Source organism: Pararge aegeria, chromosome 4 (genome assembly GCF_905163445.1).
Source record: "Pararge aegeria chromosome 4, ilParAegt1.1, whole genome shotgun sequence".
Lineage (NCBI taxonomy): Eukaryota > Metazoa > Arthropoda > Insecta > Lepidoptera > Nymphalidae > Pararge > Pararge aegeria.
Window position 1 is genome coordinate 4604932 of NC_053183.1, and position 25224 is coordinate 4630155.

Here is a 25224-nt window from a genome sequence, read left to right on the forward strand (position 1 = left end):
AAGAAACTCATTAAAAATTTCCGCAATGTCAATAGGATTTCTCAATACCTCATCTCCGTCCTTAATTTGGGTTATACATTCTCTTGGATAATTGTTTTTCGGTTGGTTTATGATGTTCCACATTGCCTTAGACTTATTGTTAGACCAATTTATCGAGTAGTTATTTTGAGATTTTTGCGTTAAACAAATGATCTTTTTTAATCGTTTTGAGTAGTTTTTAAAGATCCATTTATTTTCATTATTTGAGTTTATTCTATAATTCCAAAGGAGTTTTCTTTTGCGTTTACATCCTAGTTTTATACCTTTTGATATCCAACGTGGCCTTCTATGATTACTGATCTTAACTCTTACAGTGGGAAAACAAAGATCATAGAATAGCTTAAATGTATCATAAAATTTATTAAAAGCTTCATTAGCTAAATTACATTTGTTTGCATCGGCAAAAGCTATACTTGAAATGCAATTTACAAATTTGTTCATGTTCTGCTTAGAGTAGTCTCTTTTTTCTATGAACCAGTATTGAATTAGACAGCTTTTTTTAACAGGACATTTAAATATCTGTGCAGAATGATCTGATAGTGCCAATTCACAAATCTTCGTTCGTCAAGTTATAAACAATTAAAGATGAAAAGAAAATGGCATTTAGTTTTTTGCCAATATTTAATAAACTAATTATATTTAAGTCTAAAACTTTCAACTTGTCGACTAGACTAATTGCAAGGAGTGTGACAGGGAGGTGTAATCTCCCCGAAGCTATTTTTTCCTGCACTGAAAGACTTATTTAGAATTAAGGGTGGGAACGGTATTGGCATCGACAAAAACAGCAAGTACATAACTTAACTTACGTTTTCCGACGATGTATTCGCATATGAAGACACTCTGGGCGACCTCATTACAATTCTCAATTACCTTAGCACAGTTTCTCAACAGGTGGGCCTACAAATGCAAATAAGCAAGACGAAGATTATGTCTAATGATTATGTTTTTTGGCACCCAACAATAATTGAGAATTCTGCACTGGAAATTGTACCCGTACTCGTTTATATAGAATTTACACGCTGCAGACTTCAGCGTTCGGAAAGCTTCGCGATATTCTTTCGACAGAAATTACTCTGGACCGATACCATCGTCTTCATAGTAGCATAAAGAATCCGAGCATAGCTAAAAACGCGGATAGGTTTTCTTTTTACAATACCCAACGTTGCGTGATAATTATGAGTTATGACAGAAGATGTTATATTGACCAGCTTACAAATCCATACATCGGGTAAGTACTCAGCAGTAGGTACGTACACACACATATACATGCACTTTCTCTGTGCAACGGACGGAACATGGGTGGGTTCTGATTTCTGAATAACATTAAACGAACATTAAGCTCTGCGCGCAATGCAACTCGCGTCATTAGTTCACGTCACAGAATAAACGGCCGATTGGCGCAGTGGGCAGCGACCCTGCTTTCTGATTCCAAGGCCGTGGTTTCGATTCCCACAACTGGAAAATGTTTGTGTGATGAACATGATTGTTTTTCAGTGTCTGGGTATTTATCTGTATATTATAAGTATTTATATGTATTATATTCATAAAGATATTCAACAGCTATCTTAGTACCCATAACACAAGCTACGCTTACTTTGGGGCTAGATGGTGATGTGTGTATTGTCGTAGTATATTTATTTATTATTTATTTAAATGATAGTACTACGTACAGATGTTGCACTTCTTTGGTCTTGGTGAATGCCGCCTTTTTAAAAGCATACAAAAATTATAGCGCACTGAGTTCATTCTAAATCGCACCTTACCTTAGTTAACAGAGCGCAATTCCTTTGTTTATAATTAAACTATACGAACGTCAATGGCGTGCATAGAGGGTACGCACTGGGTATGCAGATGATATAAATTGAAAATATTCTCCACTACGAGTTATAAAAAACTTAAGGATAGGCATTGTAAGAGCTATTAAAAGCTTACCCTTAAGTATTTATAACTCGGTCCCCGAAAAGTGAGACCGAAGTCCTGACCAATAGTATATCAACGATTTGCCACTGACTATTGCTAGTGTTTAATGGACTAACTAAGGCGCTCACAAGTACGAGGCAGTCCCGATTTTAACGACACTTTGGGTGTCGCTGTTGACACTCTGATGGTGTTCATGTAGGCACAGCAGAAACGAAATTCAAAATTCATTCATTTCATGTAGACTTACTCCATAAGCACTCTTGAAACGTCAAGTCTGTGTGTCTGTAGTAATTCTACCACCGGCTCGGAAGGCAGATTCTACTGAGAAGAAGCCGGCAAGAAACTCAGTAGTTTCTGTTTTCCAACATCAACAATCGGAGAGGCTTGTTCGATTTTAATACTTCATGCATCGATACAGTCGCCTCATTATTTCGTGCAAGGGCCGAAACCGACCTATCCGCCCGGAAATGTATTTTTCCGTCCCTTTTTGTTGCTTTGAAACATCGTGCAGTAGGGCGAGATAGGTTGTCGAACCGCATCGGTCCCTCATTGATGAGTGCAGGCAGGAACCGATGTTTAATAACCTACTTATCGGAAGTAACAGATCGTTTTCCCACTACAAGTTAGACCTTATCTGCAATCTCATCAGAGGCGTGTACGGGGTTTTCGACCAGGTTATGCATAAAGCAGGAAAGTGGCATAAAATGGAAAAATTGCCCGCCTATAAAATAATTGGGGTAGGCAGTACTTTTGTCCTTGCATGAAGTGCACGCCACTGAATCTTATCTGGTGGTAACTGGCAATGCAGTCTAGGATGGGTGGGCTGACCTTTTAGGGAGCAGGAGTATGATTATATTTAACCCATACGCTAAATCAATTGGCGGGATATCTCTATCGGCAAGGTATGTTATGGTAAGGTAAATGACGGCTGGAGCCAGAACAGAAAGAGTAAATTCTCAAGTTACCCCTGCCGGGTATCCAACCCAGGACTTCCTAAACTCTCAGCGCTCTCCACTGCGCCAGGGAGTAAAGCGGCCAGCAATATTTGATTAGAAGCAGCCGCTTTCATCTATGACATATTTTTACGATAAAATAATGAATATTGAATTATAAAACGTTGATGTTGAAGAAGATCAACTGCTCAGTTTCTTACCAGCGTTTTGATCGAATAGGTCTTCCAAACCAAGGAAAAAATTGCAAAAAAATCTGAGATTAGACGTTTCTGAACTGCCAACTGTGAGTAAGCCTATATGAAATCAATGCAATTTGAATTTCATTCTCGAAAATCCATCTAAAAAATAAATAATAATAAATAAATATACTACGACAATACACACATCGCCACCTAGCCCCAAAGTAAGCGTAGCTTGTGTTATGGGTACTAAGATGACTAATGAATATTTTTATGAATTATATATACATAAATACTTAGAAAATACATATAAACACCCAGACACTGAAAAACACTTAATGCTCATCACACAAACATTTTCCAGTTGTGGGAATCGAACCCACGGCCTTGGACTCAGAAAGCAGGGTCGCGGCCCACTGCGCCAGTCGGCCGTCTAAGTAAAAAGTATCTTACGTATAATGGGGATGGAAAAATCTACACGGATGGAGTAATATACATAATTGAAATGAATCATGTCCGCAGAGCATGGTAGACGATGAGTTAAGTGAGATCATACATTCCGAAAGTTTAAATACCTTGCAGGTATCTATTTAGCTAACTTGTTCACCCACGCTAATAATTTATCAGTGATATTTAAGAAGATCTCGTCTTAAAATATGCTTTAGTACGCTTTCGAACATGTTTCTTTTTTTACTGGCGGTTCATTCTGTTGCTAATATCGAAATTAATCTAATATATATAAAACTCCTGTCACGATGTTTGTCCTCAATGGACTCCTAAACTACTTAACCTATTTTAAATTAAATTGGCACACCGTGAGCAGTCTGGTCCAACTTAAGAGATAGGATAGCTTAGATCTTTAATTATAGTCGCAATTTTATTTTATTGCAAATTATTTGTCTATAATTAATTGACAGTCACATGTTATATATATACTACTATACTCATTTAAGGCTTGGCGATACTGAATACTTTAAAAACAATATCAAACGCAGACGAAGTCGCGGGCAACAGCTAGTAAATTATAAAATATAAATACACTACGGCAATAGTGTTGACGTAGTATATTTATATTTTATTATATACAATACACGCATCTAGCCCCATAGGTTTAAATAGGTAGTATACATAGGTATAAATAGGTACTAAGATGACTGATGAATATTTTATGAATAATATACATAAATACTTATAATATACAGATAAACACCCAGACACTGGAAAACATTCATGTTCATCACATAAACATTTTCCAGTTGTGGGAAACGAACCCACGGCCTTGGACTCAGAAAGCAGGGTCGCTGCCGACTGCGCCAGTAGGCCGACAAAATAATATTAACAAATAATTATTATCATACTATTATTATGATACCATCTTAGACTGCATCGTCATTTACACTTCCTTGCAGTGGAGATAAGAATAAAAATGAAGTTCACTAATAAAAAATCTTTGGGCAACTATAAAAACATAATTTCCAGTACAGTAGGCATAACTCGCAGTGGAATAAAAGAAAAAAAGAAATTCCAAGTCGACACGCTCTCCAAGGAGTTGTTTATTCAGTTATGAATAACTTGATGATACGTAAACTTAATCAATATATTAGCATAATATATTCAATTTTTTTAACAAAAGCAAAATGACGATAAAATGCCAACGACATAATATCAAGTTTTAATTACAAAACCGTTTACAACAAAGCATTACAAGCAGCTAAAACCGTATGTAGGTTATTAACAATGTTCGAAGAATTATTGCCATCAATAACTTGATATCTACTTTAAAAAAAACTAAGAATGAAACATGATATATATATTACTGTTCCAATTTTTTTTGGCGTGGTGGAAAAGCTTTATTTTTCCTCCAACCCTTGGGCAGGCGGAGGTTATGTGGGACTCCCCCCACTAAGGGGGGTATACCCAAACTAAAAATCACCAAGGCATGTCCCTCTTGTTGGCTTTTTAGACGCCCGGGGAACCCGTTGTACACCTCCAGGACGAATATATTGCTTGTCCTGGGGGCTTACTCGTGTCATACGCTTAAGGTGCTAATTTATGATTGCTATGATAAAAAAAAAAACTAAAACTATAAATAATCAAAAAATGATTTGTTATTTATTGATTTATTAGATTTAAATTTTATTACCATATTTCTGACTTCGGTAATGGTCATCAGTTATCTATCGAAAAAATCAGTAGGCAAAGTTTTAAATATTGTTTGGTGAATTTGTTACATTGAGTTAAAATAAAAAATACTATTTATTTACATTGTTACATACTATTTAATTCTTCTGGTTATTCTAAGTGTTTATGTGTATTATATTCGAAAAAAAAAATTTCATCAGCTATCTTAGTACCATAACATAAGCTGCGCTTACTTTGGGGCTAGATAGCGATGTGTGTATTGTCGTAGTATATTCATTAAATTAGTAATTTATATAAATATTTCCTTCAAGTGAAGGTTTTAAATTTTAATAACGCTATGAAGTTTTAAAGCCACAGTAAGAATGGGTGTCTTACTGTTGTACAAGATTTGCTCGCTTGCAATCGAGGACTCCTCTTCGAGTATCGAAATACATGAAATGAACATCAGGGTTAAATGTAAATTATCTTTATTTTAATAAAGCTCTTTGCCTACAATTCTTCAGCAAGGGTTTTTGCAGAACGATTGTAAAATAAAAATAAGTACCAACAGCATTTTCGAACCTAAATCTGTCATAGGCCCATTTCACTGATCTGGTGCTACTAGTGATATCAGATAACAACTTAACTAGATGTAACAAGCTGCAAAAAGGCGGTCTTATCACTAAAACCAATCTCTCATAATATTATGGTCCCACGGTAAAATGTATACCTACTAAAATCACGTCTTTCCGTCTCCCCCTAATATCTATTCCTTGTAGCGAGATCGGTTTAAGACTTTGATACAACCTTAGATCCGCACATTCCACCCATGAAGTTTGTATTTAGCAATACGAGTTTTGGTGTAATAAAAAAAAAACTTTTAACTTATAGCATTTGTTATAACAAGTTTTTGCTGATAATTCTGGCTTTATAATTATTTAGATCTCAAATCTTATGTCACTGAAGCCTACAACCACTTATATTCTTAATTTGGAACATGGCATTATTTTTTACATAAGTTATGTTTTTGATGGGATTTATCTCTCAGCAAACCTAGTCATCAATGCCAATCATGCGAGCCCAAACTTGGTAAGTATTATTAATTTCATCATCATCATCCTCATAACTTCAACCAATAGCTGCCCACTGCTAAGAACTTGGTTCTTCTACGAATGTACTCTTTTCTGAATTTATCACCTACTCATAAACTTAATAATGTTTATTTCAGATACTGCTACGTTTAACATTTTCATACGGTTTTTAAATATATTATATATATATATATGTATATATATATACATAGAACTCTGTCAGTCATCATCATATCAACCGATAGACGTCCACTGCTGGACATAGGTCTTTTGTAGGGAGTTCCAAATTCCACGGTTCTGTGCCGCTTGGATCCAGCGGCTGGCTACCTGCGACGCGCTTAATGTCGTCTGTCCACCTCGTTGGGGGTCGACCAACGCTGCGCTCACCAGTTCGGGGCTGCCATTCCAGCACCTTGGGACCCCAACGTCCGTCCATCGTTTCTCCGAACTATGTGCCCGGCCCATTGCCACTTCAGCTTCGAAAAATCGTTGAGCTATGTCGGTAACTGTGGTTTTTCTACGAATCTCCACATTTCTGATTTGATCGCGTAGAGATACTCCGAGCATAGCTCTCTCCATCGCCCGCTGAGTGACTCTGAGCCTTCTTATGAGGCCCATAGTCAGTAAGGGCAGCTAAGTGTAACGCGACAACAGTAATTATATTCATCACCATTAAGGTTATCCTTAAGTTCATATCTATCTGTTGATGTACATAAAATAAAGTGCAAGTGAAGGAATGCTGAATACTGAATTAACTGGTGCAAAAGTTTTCCATGCTAGCAATCGTAGTCGTTTTCGAATATGCTTCTGTGAACAAAGAATACAATTTCTTAAGCTAAAAACTATAAAGAATTAGTTAATACGAGACAAACTTACGTCTGACATAAATCTGTCTCGTTTTAACACTAACTTTGGCTAACCAAAGCCTAAGAAATGGCTCGATCAAAAAAAAACCCTATTATTTTGCCACGATTTCTTGTCTAGATCAACTGTACCAGTACAGGTCGTAAATAACACTTGTTATTAACATTTCACTTTAAATTCCAGTGACTTATCAAGTATATTATATAGCAACAAAAAAAAACAATAGAACTTCAAAACCGTTCCCATGGCATTAACTCATTCATTCATACATCATCAGAAGAAGTTGACGTTTAAAAAGTCAAGCGTACATTGTTGGCTGTTAGACGGAACGGAATCCTTTTTTATAAGCTAGCTGTACAAACACGATAATCTCAGAAACTTCCAGTCTTAATTAAAAGAAAAATCGTTATGAGTAGCGTGTTTTAAATATGAAAGGTTATATATAAGTACCTTAATGAAATCATTTAACCGTCCCATATTAATACACACAGCTATTTAACTATTTAAAAAATAATATTTTAATTATTTAATAAAATTATTAAAAATAATTTAAAAGGGCATTTTGAACGTAAGCTTGAGCTAGAAGCGCGGTTAAAAAAAAACTAAACAAAACGTTCCGTTTTAATGTTGTATAGTTCACGTATCGTAGAAGCATATGTAAAACCTCAGCTTTGCGTTCCACTGACCCCGCGGTACCCTCTTTTGATAAATTCTTCTGTAATCAACTCAATGATAACTAAATAACATCAAAAACTTTTGAACACGTAATAAGAGACTATAAGTTAAACTCTTATTTTTCGGTCTGTGACCTTAGTTAGCGATTGAGGATGCAAAGTAGAAGATGATGATTTAAAAATTATCTAATGATAGGTAACTAACTGTTCATAGATTTTAATCAGTTTTTCATAGCGCTAAACCTCTCTAGTCTTTTCCGCGTGGAAAAAATGTCTCCTGCCGCTAGTGCTAAATTAACAATGGCAAGCAAGCTGTACCGCAAATTATTTGTGTCTCTGTGGATATGAGAAACTTTTAAAAACTATGGGCAGTTATCATTATTATTGATATTATCATTGAAAGCCGTGCGGGTGGCAAGACCTCAACAGTTTGCGGCAGTCATTAACCTTGCACAAGAGCAAGCCTACAACATGATGACATACGTACAAAATGACTGCCGGTTTTTTTGAGTTCGCTATACAATAATGAGTCATTCGCAATTACCCATACGTAATTTAGCGTAATGTAAGAAGGTCCTACGTCAACTGTTCCTTATGACTAAGCGCCACTGTATCCGTTAGACCTTGATTGTATTTGGCTAGATATCTAACTGTAAATTAAGAAGTATAATTAGCTAAGTGCATGCTTCAATAATTCCTTTTACACATTTACGTCTCAGCTTACGGTATGTTTACGAACGTTTGGATATAGTTTCCTAGATTGGATGCTTATAAAAACCCCGCGATTTCGTCCGCGTATGACTTTACCGTTCAAGATATGTCATATGCTGTTACGAGTTTTTGTTTATATTTAAAGAGGAACAATTTCTTAATACATTATTTTGGCGTAACTACTGACGTATCGCACGTATCTATGGCCCTCAAGAAGAATGTTTTTTCCCGTTTTTGCATCTATTTTCATTATGCTCCGCTGCTATTGGTTGTAGCGTAATTTTTTCAATCGTATAGCCTTCCTCGGCAAATGGACTATCCAACACAAAAAAAAGTTGCAATTCAAACCAGTCGTTCCTTAGATAAGTTAAACGAAACAAACTCTTCGGCTTTATAATATTAGTAAAGATAGAGGACATTATAAAGCGAGCAAGTAAATAATTATATACTTACTTAGCGACCGTTATTAAGATACCTAATCCTGGAATACTTAGCCAAACACCCATTAAGTTATGGTTGCGAGAAACAAACAAAGCGAGTTAATAAAAATACTCAGTGGGCGAATTTAATACAAAAAAAAAGAGCGACAATATAAACCGAAACGGTAGATAAAGAGCTAAAAAAACTATAGTCTCGTTGCCACCCATCAACTATTAATGTTAAAGTAAGTTTGATTTGAACTTAAATATTCATATGCACTTAGGTTTTATTGTCAAAGTCGTAAATAGTCAAATATTTATTTATGCAAATACGATTTGAGATAATCCCATATCGAGAGATTCTTGAAATACATAGGTAACATTTTTTCTAATGCTCAATTTGAAGCTACGAGGATTCCAACCAGTGTAAGAATCTCACGCCTCAGCTGGTTGCTATCTTGCTTATCATCAGTGGCGTGCACTTCATACAAGTACAAAAGCACTGCCTACCCTAAAATTTTTGTTTGTCACATAATAAATTATTGTACTAAAATAGCTCTTGATATTCCGAGCATATCTCGATCGCCTGCAGACTCTAGTACTTTCTTATTAAGCCATAATTAGCGACTATGTTTTGCCTAACTTCAGCCTAACATAACATTCTATTCTATAATTCTATGGAGCAAAACGAATATGAATGAAAAATTGTTGACGGCAATTAGGACGATTATACGATTTCTTTCTAATTTATTGACAATGTTACAATAAAACTTATACTATCTTAAATAATAACTGCAAAGGACATGCCATTGTCGTTGTTTAGGTTACTGCATTTAATGGAGAGTATAACGGCTATAATTTTTCACAAAACTAAAACTTTTAACTCTAATACTCGTACCTAATAGCGGCGATAGCCCAGTGGGTAGGACTTTGACTTCACTTTCGGGAGGCAAAGTTGCAATCCCAGCACGCAACTATAACATTTTTAAGTTACGTGCGTTTTAAGCGGTCGGTCGGTCTTTCCGGTCTTTCCGGTCGTGCCGTTTCTGCTGTCTCTCATCGGACTATGAGAGTGAGGGAATATAGAGTGCACCGGTGTTTGCGCACACCCTTGTGCATTAAAATACCTTCCGCGTTGAAGAATCTCTCTGGAGACTGGCCACCGTTACCGAAAACGATCAGGGAAAACTCTTTCTCTAACAAATCTTATCTTAAAAACGACCAGGGAAAACTCTATCTCAAACAAGTCATTATCTTAAATGAACAGACACTCACTCTCTTTTTCGTATATACAAGTATAACTGAGTAACAGACCGGTGAATTGAGAAAAAAATTGTCTTGCATTTAAAGTAGAATGTACGCGTTTTATGATAATAAAAGTTTAATACTAGATTCGAATTGGCAATTGCGTTCTAGTTTTTAGCCGGTCACGAATATATTTGCATGCCAATCTCCGGATTTTTGTAGTTATTTTTTTTTCTCTTTTGTGTGAGATCTGAGATCAGTCTCTGGAATATAATCAGATATGAGGCATTTATTTGTAGGCTTGGGTCATCACATCCATTGATGTAACATCCCTTTAAAACCAAAGCATTAATGTATTATGTTATATTAGCTAATCATGTCCTTTTCAGGCGGTACGTGATGTAATTGGCTTTAAGAAGTCTGTTGTCAATTTGATCAAACTTTGTCGTTGTTATTTGTATTTATATAAAATAAAGATTTAATAATTTAAATCTTATATTATATTATAATTCAGTTATCTAGCTAAATAAAGGCACCACTACATCATAATTGTTTCAACTTAAATCCTTTTCAGACAAACTTATTTCCTTATCCCGAAATCAATCATTCATACGGAAATTAAAAAAAGTTACAATAAATAGTTCAAACAAACTAAAAAACACGCTTGGTACAAAAAACTAAAGTAATTTCTACTTTTTAGTATAGTTTATTTATAAACGCGTTTTTTTTTTAGTTTTTCTTGATCTATTATTTATATTACAGCAAAATTAATCGGTAACCCTTTCACCATCTAAGAGAGAAGTTAAAGATAATGGTTGGAAATTAAAATGAACATCATACCTGCCTTAGTGACTATAGCTGAAAATTATATAAATTAACAAAAATCTCAAGTTAAAAATTATAAAATGGAATAATCTTATCAAATAAGGTAGAACATTTTCATCGGTCCTCGATATATCTTAAAAGTTTAAACGAAATCAGACCATAAAACATACCAACAAAGCTAATAAAAATCTTATTTTTCATATTGAAAATTGGAATAATCTTCTCAAATTAGTATATTGTCAACGGTCCTCGATATGTCTACAAAGTTTGAACGGAATCTGGCCGTTTAAAGTGGGTCAAAACAGCGTCCAAAGAAGTCGGTTACAAACTTACAAACATACAAGTGAAGCTAATATAAAGCGTGTAAAAAAACCAGACTACAAAAAATTACTCTTCGAAAATCTACATATAAATGCTGTAAGACTGTCATAGCGCATTTTGAATTGAAAGCTGAAAACAAGTAGTGTACCTATAAATATTTTAAACCCTGGTTAAATAGAGCTTCACAAAACTAGAACATAGATCATACATATGTATTACGTAAACTATTAAACACATTATGTATCCGTGTAATAAAGGTATAAAGTGACATTAGATTCGTGATATCTGAGTTTCAGTTTGGTTGTATTTTAATATTCTGGTAGGTACTTATAGATAATTAAAATGCGTAGTTCTTAACTTGTAGAAAGAATTGATACTATTTTGACTTGGGCACCCCTCTATTAAATCTGTTTAGAGGTTTGCCGAGGAACTGATTAAATAAAAGTGAAAACGTAAGGTTTTGAACACAAACCTGAACACAAAGTCAACATTTTAACACAATAGGTATATACTTTGCATACAATTCTTAAGGTATTGTCATGGTTTTGGCTGGTTATGAAAATGACGCATTGATTTGATAACAAAGCGAAACAGTTGTAAAATTTGTTGGCATGCACATTCCACTATTTTATTAGAAACACGCCAAGTTTTAGATTATCGTATATAATTAATAATGAGTAAATATATTGTATCAGCTGTATTTGTTTATTTACTAACAATGAACGTATGCTATATGGTATGATAAAACCTAAATCTATATCGCTACACCTATATATACATACTAGCTGACCCGCGCAACTTCGTCTGCATCAAATCGGTTTTAATATCTTAAAACACCAAGAACCTAATTGCAACGCCACCTACCGGGTCCAGTTTTATTTTCAAACTATATAAACGCGACTGGGCGGCCCTCTGCATTTTTCTTGCTCTTAGCAATTCTATACCCGTCGTAACTTTTAAAAAATAGGTCTAATTTGAATACTTTAAAGCAGAATTTACCAAAATCGGTTCAATCATTGTTGCGTTAAAGCGTAACAAACATCCATCCATCCATACATTTCTTTCATCTTTCATCCATCCATTCTCACAAACATTCGCATTTATCATATTCCCATATGCCTTGTTCGCCTATATCGTTGTCCCATATGCCTTGCGACTTGCTGTGAAGAATTATGTCCTTTATCTCCGATAATATTTATCAGATCTTCATTAAAATTAGACAATACATGCTCGATAGTAACACTGTAATCACTTTAAAATAAATAAAGAATTATTAGATCGGTTCAAAATTACTTACCATTTCCCGGAGGAAACTTATTGTTTATCGGGATAAAAAGTATCCTATATGTTGACCCGGAATATCAGCTATCACTATACCAAATTTTATTTAAATCCGTTCAGTAGTTTCACGTGACAGACAGGCAGACAGACATACATACATGCAGACAGACAAAAAATACAAAAAAATGTGTTTTGGACTCGATAGGATAGGTACTCGTAAATAGTGCTTGCTCAAAAACACTAGCCGACTAAATATGATGGCTATTTATAACCATACTGTATTCTTACTGATTTAATTTAAATACTCTTGATTTGCGCACCACTGCAAGTTAAAGAAATAAAAGAAGAATAAATAAACATAAACAGAAGCAGAAAACAAAAGGCTTCGCTTAGAAGCAATTATTATCAGGCAACCTTAGGATTAGGAAAACCGACTGCTGGTGGTAAGTAATAAGTACCAATACATGAAAAAGATTAAATAAATTAAATTAAATATAATATGATACATTCTATAAGGAATCACCCTGTATAACAATGAAATCCAAAGAAGTGGAGTGGAGTGTCTAAGTATTAAACTTTATTGAAGATGAAAGACCGACACGCGCATAGTACCTACCTACGCTACACCGTACGCGACACGTACCCAATAAAGTGACTTCTCAGGAGTCACTTAATTTTAATTTTGCATGTGATGTTAGAGCTGTATCTGTTTTCTTTCAGTTAAAACTATTAACGATTCGGTTTCACTGATAAGTCCCAGATACAGTAAATAATGCACCTCTAAAGCCAGTGAAGTATTATTATTTCGCTTTTCATTTACACGTTGATATACTTTAATAGTACAAACTATTACAAGTCGTCTTCAAAGTAAACTATAGTAAATATAGATTTATTGTTATTGATTTAGACTGCTGTGTCCCTATTGAGATTGTAGAGCTATTCTAATTGGCTTTGTGCTCTCGACTCGGGAGATAAAGACACGAGTGTATCTTACATAAGGTGAAATTTCAAGGTCTTTCGTGTTCTAAAGATTAAGATGAAGTATGTATGTTTTACATTCACTTATTTTAACAATACCGGTTAGGCGCAATTCGTTATTGCAAATATTTCTCAATCCTATGTTCTTAATATCTATCTCTAAAATTTATTAACTAACGACCTTATTAAACGTTAATTAAATTTAATTAATGATATTTAATCATTAATTAAATTTTTAAATTATTTAAACTTTAGAAATTCTAACATTATAAGTGCGAACGTGTGTTTATTTGTTTGTTTATTTCGACAACCAATACCAATCGGCTTGATTTTCGGAAGAGTTAGTTGAAAGGAACTTACTAGCTGTTTTCATTGAGTTATCCAAAAAATAAAAATAACAATTTTTTTTTCTCTCACACTAAGATATATAAAGCTGGAGAGTTTCTTTGTTTGTTTACTTGAACGCAATGAACTCAGGAGCTACTGGTCCGATTTGGAAAATTATTTCAGTGTTGGATAGTCAATTTATCGAGGAAGGCTTAAGGCTTAAGGTTATATATATTATATCATCACGCTAAGATCAATAGGAGAATAGTACCAACGAAGAATGTTTCAAATTAGTTTTTTTCTCTCCTTTTGAGAACTTCCGTTGCGTTCGCTGCGTAAACGGTTAAAGTTTCGATAAAATCATGTTACATGTAACAAAGTAATTTCCCTTTAACAGTTCTAAAAAATAGGCCGCGACAGAATGTCTATCTTTTAAGGTTCGGGCATCGACCCTGCTTTCTGAGTCTACGGCCGTGGGTTCGATTCCCACAACTGGAAAATGTTTGTGTGATGAGCGTGAATGTTTTTCAGTGTCTGGGTGTTTATATGTGTATTAAATAAGTACTTATGTAAATTATTCATCAGCTATCTTAGTACCCGTAACACAAGCAACGCTTACTTTGGTGACTAGATGGCGATGTGTGTATTGTTGTAGTAAATAGATTTATTTATTATACGCGAACGTAGTTCTTAATATAATGTGAGGGTAGGCAGTGATTTTATGCACGTATGAAGTGCACCCTAACCTCCGTAGTCGAGTATGCATACGGGGCTGTCACTTTGCTGTAGGCATGCGAATCGCCTACGGATAAACGGCGACCTTACCACTAGACTGGTCTGACTGCATGCTTCCCTGTTATACGGAATTCGTAACGCCATTCACAACTAAGGTATAATATAATAGCTATAATAGATAGGTATCCTTTTGATAGGGCTTGCGCTGCGAGCTTTTTGCTGCAACCCGTTTTGAGTAACGAAATTAGCATACTCGCATTCTGTACTAACTGGTACAAGTAGATACCTCAGTGCAAAAAGCTATTAAACCACACTAATAATATAAGTAAATAAAAAAAAATTAAGCGGTGTAGTCTGGTGCTGTTACATACGGACTGACATAGTGGCGTTTCGTACAAACACTTAAAAACTTTTGTGTACCGGTAGTCATTTACCGGTTGTCATTACCGGCATCTCTGCAGAATGTAGAACATTTACTACCATAGAATGGGAAAACGTTTGTGATCTAGCAACATTCCGCGGGTGTAAAGTGAGACGTGCGCGGGGCGTTTTCACTGTTTTTGGACACAATGCTCTGCACATACAATGCACATACAATAATGGCTGAATGAGGATTCTGCATGTTCTTAATTCTGTGGTGGCATCGTATTTCACGAACGGATGAACAGATTTTGATTTAGTTTTTTTTTTGTTCAAAAGTCTATATGTGGGTATCAAATGAAAGGGCTTGACTAGCAGAATGATGTACACAATATTGAAATTCGTGGGTTATTTTAATTTTTAATTAACCGATTAAATAACATTTGATAGGTTATATATATATAAATATATATAGCTGTTTCGGAATCGAATCGAAACTAACGCGGAAAAACCGTGGGGCGAAGCAAGTAAATAAATAAATAAACAACACAAAGTGAAGACCAATCTTTGCACTTCATACTAGCAAAAAATACATTGCATACCCGAAGAGATTCTTGAACCCATATCGGAGTATGATTTTATTATCTTCCTGCTAAGGTCATTCCCAGGTCAAATACCCCGCGCACGCTATTGGCTTCACTTTACCTTTACGTTCTTGCCCCGAATTTGTATAGGCTTCGAATACTTATAACTTATCTTTAGTAGGTTAAAGGCATCTTATAAGATTACTTCTTAATCTGAAAGAGATCTCCTCCGCAGTGGCGTGCATAGAGGGTATGCGGATGATATAAAATGAAGAAAATCTCCAGTACGAGTTATAAATTCTTAAGGGTAAGCTTTTTATAATACTTAAAAAAGCCTATCCTTTTGTTTTTATAACTCGTACAGGTTACCCGCTATGCACGCCACTGCTCCTCCGAATACGACTCGGAAACATGGATTTAAAAACAAAATAGACACTCTCGAAATGTGGTGCTGGACGAGAAAGTCGGGAGTGACCTGGAATATTTTCGGACAAATTAATCCATTCTTCAGAAGCGTGATATAAAGCAGCTATCTGCCACGGTCCAAGCACGCACTCTTAGTTTCCTTGGGCACGTTTTTAGGCGTAAATTCGTATTCTTTGAACGGCTTACGGTTCTGAGGAAAGTCGATCTGGGGGCCAGAGCAAGCGGTATGTCACCGATGCGTTGGACAGGCCAAATAAAGGCTGCAATCGAAGTACCACTACCCGCATTAGATACGCTAGGGAAGAGTGGAGATGGATTGTCAACTGAGCCACAACACAGTGACGATCGACGACCAGAATGTCAAGAGTGAATAGACGAAGAAAAAGAAAAGAGATAGAAGAGTAATCCGGGATTTTATGCCAGCATAGGAATGAAATGTGCAGGAACAAAATGCTGCCCGGCGCAGAACAAGTGCGAGATAGAGCTGCTTCAGCAGGAGAAGATGAGCCATGTGGAGGAGCTGCGCCAGATACACGCCGACATCAATGCGGTGCGCTTTCCCCGCACTATTGTACAAGAGCCGCTGGCATAAAGTGCTCTTTCATATATGATATTATGTACAACGGGAATGTAGAATCATTATTAAGAAAGAAAAAAAGAGAGGAAGAAAGAAAAAGTTTTTTAATACGCATTGGCCTGCAATAGTCATAGGTAGGTCATAGGTAATATATATATATACTTATTTCTACATATTACCTATGACAGCAACAAAACTGACCAAATAATATGGTCGCCTACTCAGCATCAGCTAAAACTACAGAATTAAGACGCCTTCACTTGGCATTAGCTTTAAAGCAATGTTTTTAAAAGATTATGTAAAGATAGTATGCTGTATATCTCTAATACTTTTCAATTCTTTAAAGACTAACAGTAAAATAAAATTAGTCATTCTATTATCGTCTTTACCTTTCCACGTTTTACGTCACTATGTCGTCATACAGAGACAAACATAAAAGAGCAATCTAAGATAAGCATGTAGGTAATAATAATGTAAGCAACTCGTTTGGCAATTTCCTAATATGTAATACCTAACTACTTAAACTTTGATAGCTAAAACCTGCTTTTTGTTAATTGCTTTTAACATTAATATTATAACACTAGGCTACACAAAATTGCAAATTCATTCAAGGGCAATTGTATATTATTTTATAACAAATTACCAAATGAAATCTTTGAGTTGTCTCTCAATAAGTTCAAAGTTTATATAAAACCTAAGCTTACAGAAAAATCCTATTATAACATTAAGGATTATTTAAACGATAAAAAAGCTTGGGTGTGAATTGCTCTAGCTTCATAGCTTAATTTAAATTTACTGGAAGATGGTGATAACAAAAAAATAAATTTACCCGGCTAAGTTTGTTGTGGGCTCTTCTTAGACCAGGGCGCGTTTGGAACCCTCGTAGCTTTAGATTTAAGTTGGCGAACGAAGTTATCACCATCCCGTTACAATTATGTAAACAATTATGTATGAACGCTTCATAAGTGCCTGTGATAGGCCTACATGAATAAAGAAATTTTGAATTTGAATTTAAGGTTTTATGTTCTCTGTTAATGATTTCTTCCACTGAATATATATTTAGGTTGACGTTTCGTTCTAGTCCATAGGTATTTGAGAAGCCCAAAAAGTATGAAGTGCTTTTTGAAAGCAATAAAAATATAACTTGCTTCAACGGTCAAGGAAAACAACGTGAGAAAACCTGCATGCCAGCAGGGCTAGCACGGGCAGGAGATAAAAATTATATCCCCCGATTATATCCCCTGACAGGGGATATAATTAACGTGTCCACCTGCTAAAGCACAGAAATATGGAATAGGAGAAAATTACCCCCGTTTATTATTACACATATATGTTTGGATATTATTTCGACTTGTGCACCAGTGCTCTGAGAGTTGATGAAGCTGTGAGAGAATATAAATTAATATCCTTTCTCCGACCCATGCTAGCCGTGCTGTTAATATTTATTTTTAGTATAAATAACTACTTTTTGTTACTTAAATATAAAAGTTATACATATGCTGTCGCTGTGAGCTCTGGGGATATAATTGTCTCCTGCTCATGCTAGCCGTGCTGTTAATATATATTTTTAATTATCAAAATTAAGCTTAATTTGCTATACTCCGCGAAAAGCAGGAGAATCTGGTGTGGTGTAATTTATAATTTCTTCAATCCTTATACCCCACACCAAACAGATCTTCGGCAATATACCCTCTACGCTCGTTTCGCTCCGAAACCGGAGCATCATCAGGAGATGTTGACTTTACAATGAATAATTGTTAAGTGAAAAATTCGCCAAATGTGTCGCCTTTTATACCTTTCTGACCCCCACCTAATCTATCTAAGCCCCTCCCACCTCATTAGTGCCTCTGAATATGTTCAATAGAGGTGAAGTTGATAAATTTATTTGTTCGTTTAGTAATTCGAACCTCCCATTCCTATGTTTAATAATTTCTAATTGTTCCCTCAAATCAAGTCTCAACCCTTTGTCGCAAGCATGTAATATTTCGTATGAATGATTACTGGTTACGTTATGTCCACTGTCTAAAAGATGTTTTTCAAAATGAGATTTTTCAGGATGGTTATGATTGAAGGCTGCCATATTATGCTCTTTGTAACGTGTTTCAAATTTACGTCCGGTCTGACCCACATATGTGGCGTGGCATTCAGAACATTGGAGTTTATATTCCCCTGATCTGTGCTTAATGTCCAATCTGTCCTTACCGTTACAAATAGCTCTCAGTAGGTTATTTGTTCTAAAAGCCACATGAACTCCATGTGATCTAAGTATCCTTGCTACACGCTCTGATATAGATCCAAAGTAAGTCAGACAGAGTTCGGATCTATATCAGAGCGTGTTTTGAGGCACTAATGAGGTGGGAGGGGCTTAGATAGATTAGGTGGGGGTCAGAAAGGTATAAAAGGCGACACATTTGGCGAATTTTTCACTTAACAATTATTCATTGTAAAGTCAACATCTCCAGATGATGCTCCGGTTTCGGAGCGAAACGTGCGTAGAGGGTATATTGCCGAAGATCTGTTTGGTGTGGGGTATAAGGATTGAAGAAATTATAAATTACACCACACAGATTCTCCTGCTTTTCGCGGAGTATAGCAAATTAAGCTTAATTTTGATAATATATCATGGATTTCCGCAAAGTAACGCCTGCTTCTATCCAATATATTTTTAATATAAAAAACTACTTTTTGTTACTTAAATATAAAAGTTATACATATGCTGTCGCTTAATTTTTTGTTGTCACTATCAAGCTCCACAACTTTTCTGCAGAACGCAATCATATCGTTATGGCAGTGTTCGGTAAGAAACGTTTTCGTTCGACCGTTCTTTCTCCAGTTTACTTTGCAAATCAGGCTACCACGTTTTCAGGTTAATAAATAGTGTATGGCACTCACAAATAATGTGGCTTTATATTGGCGACAAAATTTTCAAAATCGGTACAGAAAATCCAGAGATTACCCCTTACAGCATCACAAACTCACAAACTTACCACATTTTAATATTTGTATTTAAGTATTTAGTGGGCGTCCATAAATTACGTGAGGTGTATTTTTAAATTTTCTGTCCCTCCCCCCCCATCCCCCAATCTCACGTGAGATTTTTCAAAATGTGGATTCCTTGCGTAAAGGCGTTGGATTGTTATTGTAAAAAGAAAAAAAAATGGTATAAAACAAATATGGTGGTTTGACAGTCCGTAGATATATAACGTCGAAGTATGAATGAAATTATTTTCTTACTAACGAATTCGCGAATGATCTTAATCATATAACGATTGCATTTAAGATTAAATCTTAAGCATGTAGATTAAATGGACGAAAATGTTATTTTTTTTTGTTTTAATCAGAAAAAAAATTGCGTAATATTTGCCGAGACCCCCTATCTCTCCAACGTTAAATTAGATGAGATTTTACTCGACCCCCTCCCCTCCTTAAAAATCTCGTATTTTATGAACCTTATACTATGTAAGACGAAGTACTATGCTGAATTAAAGTTTTTAACTGCTCAGTTAAAAACTTAAATTCAAGTCTAGCTAAAACATACTTTTCTTAAAGCTAATGGTAACGACGCATTATCCTCCAAAGTTTGTTTTGGTAATTTTTTACACGTTAATCTTAATGTGTTCTATGACCGATATCTCTAAACCTATTTCCATGCGAACCCATTGTTATTTAGACACAATAAAATAATACATCAATGTAATTAGTTCGTTGCAAACAAAACAATACTTAAACGTAACTAATCTGTTAAATCAGACCATGTATGTGTGCCCTGTGTTACGAAACTGGTTTAGGTTTATTGCAGTGCGATTTGCGATCGGTGCAATTCTGCGGGTGTTTAGGTTTTGTGTTCCAAAAATAATACCGGGCTACTCTTTGGTGGGCTTCTTCTTAGACTAGGCCGCGTTTGTATTTCGCGTGGCTTCGGTTTTCAAGTTGTTTGTTTATTGCAGTCCGATTTACGGTCATGGCCATTTTTATCCAACTGCCCCACAAGGAACGGTAGGTCATAACGTTTTCGGGTATAGGTACCTTAACTTTTCTTTTAAGCTACAATATAAATGGGGAAGTAGGTTTTTTACGGAAGAATATACCGTTCGATTAGTCTTAGTTGTGGAAGTGTGATTGTTTTGATGACGTCACACATATGGTTTTCTTGATTTTGGTTGAATCTAATATTTAAAAGTAAGACAGACATTGGTACCAATTTTGTTGGGTGAATCTCTAACCTAAACTATGTCTATAAATAGTGCTTTCTATTACGGGATACAATGTTAAAATATTGCACTAGTTTCAGACCTGTCAATTAAGTTTAGGGTATTCATTTAAGGCCTAGTTAAAGATTTAGAATCGTAAACAATATAATCGGCCCTAGTGGTGCATAATCAGCTGTAAAAAAGAACGTTTAAAGTTTATGAAAATATAATGCCCAAGTGGAAAAATTGTGAAACCGAGAGCAATACTAATTGATCTCTCAATTTAGTTTAGTAGGGCCTCTACAACCTAAATTGACAGGTCCAAGTCCAGGTATACAGCTGAATTAGCAGCATAGTAGCGCGAAAGTTTAATAACAGAACGCTGTCAGAAAAGATTAGTAATCAGACCTGAACACCATGCAACGTTAAAGTAACACAAAAACACAGACAAAAAGTGCAGTAGCCTTCATTCGAAGTTCTTTAACATTGCCAAAAATAAAATAAACACACAATCAAGAAAATACAGAGAGAAATACGTTTCAGCAAAAAATAATTCAACGTGCATCTTAATTCAGATCTAAAGACATTCGCCATTCGCGATTCGCGAACATCACGACGATGCTACCTAGTAGTGTAGGAGCTGGTGTACGATTTGTTTAATATTTTATAACTGTACATATCTATCTACATGTCGCTAGCCACTTTTTCTTATGAATATGGCTTAAAGGTAATAAAAAACTTAGAAATTTTACTATCCTATGCTTATTGGGATACCTTAGTTATTTCAAAATAATAATTGTTACCCTCAGGAAAAAATAATTTTGTTAATTCCAAAGTGGTGGTGGTGGTGGTAAAGTTGTTTATAATTCTTGATTTTTAAATATAGGTGTGCTTCAGATAGTGTTAAGATGTACACAGTAGTGGACTGCTCACACTGATAGTGTCTCAATTTGCTGTTTTTTTCAATCTACAAAAATAGGTAGAGAAGAGTTTCAGATACTTAATTATCGTATATGTAGTATTACTTAGGTAGGAAAACTATTGAACATATAAAATGGAAACATCATTGGTCATTTTTTACCTGATTAAAACCGAACGTACAATGAATCCTTGCCGGTAACGATTAAAAACTGAAGCAAAACCAATTTTAGATACCTGTTCCCCAATTCTGTAATATTTCTGACGGACAAACCAGTGGGGATCCAACATGTTCCTACATCCTTTGCAACTGTCGCTATTAAATTAAATATACTGTAAAAATGCGTTTTGTATTGAGACGTTCAGTTTGCAATTTGATGGACGTAACTGAATCGGGCAGCTTAGGTTAGCATCATTGAATAACAACGATGCTTAGTCGGTTGTAGCTACACATATCTCTCGAAAACCAAATCGTTCTTAAATACGTAGGTATCTAAATACCTGCTATTCTTCTAAACAGGAGGTCGATTACCTTAGAATGACCGAGAAAATGACCATCGCAAAGCTTTTTGTTTGGCTGATACTACCTATTTTATTAGTGTTATTGATAAAATCTTTAGTAGAAGTTTAAAAAAAGACCTTTAGCTCAATTTATACTATTGTTGATGAATTGTCAGTCTACGTAAGTCCAAGTGTCAGTAAAAAAAATCATTCACGAATTGAAATCTGCATACTTATCTATTGCCTTATTTATCACAGGTTAGAATTATCAATTTTGTTGAGTCGATAGATTCATATACAACCAAAGTAGGTAGGGAGCATGATTTCAGTCGTAACCATGCTCAAAATGCATTTTGTGACATCCAATAATCTTGAATGCCAATGGCAATAAGGGGCTCGTGTTGTCCAACAATCTTTCTTAGTTAATTTCATCCAAATCCGTTGAGACATTTGCATTGTTTACAATTGACTAACATTATGTCTTGGGAAGCTATACTCGTTGGCTTTTCTGCATTCAACATGTTTGGAAGAAATTTGGAGCGATATAAATCACTAAGAACAAATTCTGTGTTGACATACTAAGAATATAGTGTTAGATTATAAATAATAGTTTGGCCTTTGGTAAAGTAAGTTTTTTTTTCTCATTTATAAAGTGGCAAGTTGTGGTAAGAGTAATTACTCAAACTTTAAGATTTTAAATTATTCATAAAGGTATCGCCTCTAAACAAACATCGAATATCTGCAATGATAACATTTTGGACAGAACACTTTTCAGACCAAACATAGAATATCGTACACCAGCTCTTACAGTAGCAGTGCTTTCCCTAACATTTGAACAGTAACGGCCCTCCCCGGTCGAGTGAGCACCACTCACCATTGGAGCCGAAAAAGTCGTCTTTCTCCATTATATCATGCTGGAAGCCATAAGCAGGCAGCCATGCATGCGAGCCAGGCGGCTCAGGCCAATCCGAAATGCGAATCTCCTCCATTGCGACATGAAAACTTATGTGAAACAGTAAAAACACAGCACTGCACTCCACTGGCGTTCACACTGATAAAACACGGGCATGCATGGGAAAAACTACGGACTACCTCGTACGTCCATTGGTTTTCATTTAGGACGATAACGGTGTTTAGATCGGTCGGTGTGACAGCCACGTACGGATTAACGGCACGTGCGCACGCGACGAGGTGCGGTGGCAAACTGGCGAATGGCGTGGATGGCGTAGCGAACACCGGTTCTGGCGCGCGCGCCTCGATCTCACCGGCCAGCGCACCGGCGGCTGTCCCTCAATTATTGCTTCGTGTGAATAAACTTTTTCAACCAGTTCTAAAGTTTTTTTGCAATAACCTCGCCTTTGGTTGTCTTAGTATCTTTATTCTTGGCCGCGTAGGTAACAGATTCGTAAACAATGGAGTGGCGCTCCAGTCGGTTGCTCTGGTTAAGCAATATAGGTTTTGTGGTGAGGTGGAGACGTCTATCACACAAATCCTTTACCACCTGGAGCAGTGGTGAAGGCTGTAAATAAATAAATCGGGACGATCGGATTAGTTTGGGAATTCACAATTTCTGAATTATCTCTGGTCTTGTTTGCTAGTTACCACCCTACCAACGACAACGACGTGCCGCCAGGGATTTAACGTTCCGGTACGACGCAATGCCGCTTAGAAACCAGTCAGGAATTTAACTGCTATGGTTAGCCCGCTACAATCTTAAAATGCATCATCACTTATCACCAGATTAGATTGCATTGAAGTAAGTGGAATAAAAAAAGTTCATATTGTAGTGTTTTCAAAACGGTTTTAAAAAAAGTAACAGTTGGTAACAGTCGTCAATTAAGTTTCGGAGTATGTTACCCAAGTTTTACACCTCTCTCTCTCTCTGTAGAGGTGTATACCCACCGGTGGGGCCAATAACAAGCTAATAAGGCTGATTTATCTCATTACTATGAGTCATCAACAATGTTATCATTTCTTGCATCTCAAGAGGTTGTAGAGCCGGTAAACTTATCAAAAGCCAGAGGTCGAGTAGAAGTTTTTATTGCAACTTATCCAAAAGTCAAGGTAATCGTTAGTGAAGCTAAACATCCCGGCCGGTAACGGGTTGATATTTTACATTAAATTATTAAACAACTGGCAATTCAAAAGGGCAATAGCGCCAGCATTTTGGATAATACCATGTCAATGTGAACAGTTAGACGGCATATATTTTTTGTAAATATTAATGTTACATACTTGTAATTATTATTATTATTGCTATATTATTATTCATAGCGTGGTATTAACAACAAACAAATAAATAAATAAAATAAATCATTCATTCAAAAGAAATGTCTCGTCGTTCACTTCGGAAGTTTCACTTGTTGCACAGGTTTTTTTCTTGTTAACACTTTTCACTTAGACACTTCTTTCGTATCTAATGACCGAATATGTTCAACTAATAGTCGGTCTGCTAAACTGCAAGGTCAAAGGTGATTGCTGCCAAACGTAACGGGACTGGCATTCCGGCCCAGAAGCTCAGCAGGTGCGCTCGAAACCTATTATTACGTGCTCGTTTTACAAGCCCCGATACTAGCGGGTTGTCCGTCTTCAATTAACCGCACTTACTGCCTTCAAGTACGCGTAAGTGGTGGGTACTACAGCATTACATTAAGTTGTCTTCCGAAGACCTGCCATCTACATAAATGAAATGGGATGTAGCGCTTTTTTTCAACATAGCTCTAACTAGCAAGCTTATAAATATACCGGTGATAACATAGTTGGTAAAGCTTCGGCTTCCCTTTCGGGGTACCGAGAACGATACCCGACACGAACCTCTTAATTTTCAGAGTAATGTGCGTTCTAAGCAATTAGATTATCACTTGATTTGACGGGGAAGGAACACATGCTTGAGAGTTCACAATGGTATTCTCAAAGGCATGTGAGGTCAACCGAGCCACACTGGGCTTGCATGGTGGACAACAGCTTAAACCCCTTTTCATTGTG

At 35.9% G+C, this 25224-nt stretch overlaps 1 protein-coding gene across 1 annotated transcript in view; it reads right to left on the reverse strand.

Annotated features, from left to right (window-relative positions):
- Positions 1 to 23406, reverse strand: part of LOC120623519 (serine/arginine repetitive matrix protein 2) — a 120819-nt gene extending 97413 nt beyond the window's left edge. The window contains exon 1 of the mRNA XM_039889570.1: positions 23114 to 23406. Within this exon, the coding sequence (XP_039745504.1) occupies positions 23114 to 23228 (115 nt within the window). The 5' untranslated portion in view covers positions 23229 to 23406. The remainder of the gene's footprint in view (positions 1 to 23113) is intronic.
- Positions 23407 to 25224: the final 1818 nt, after the last annotated feature.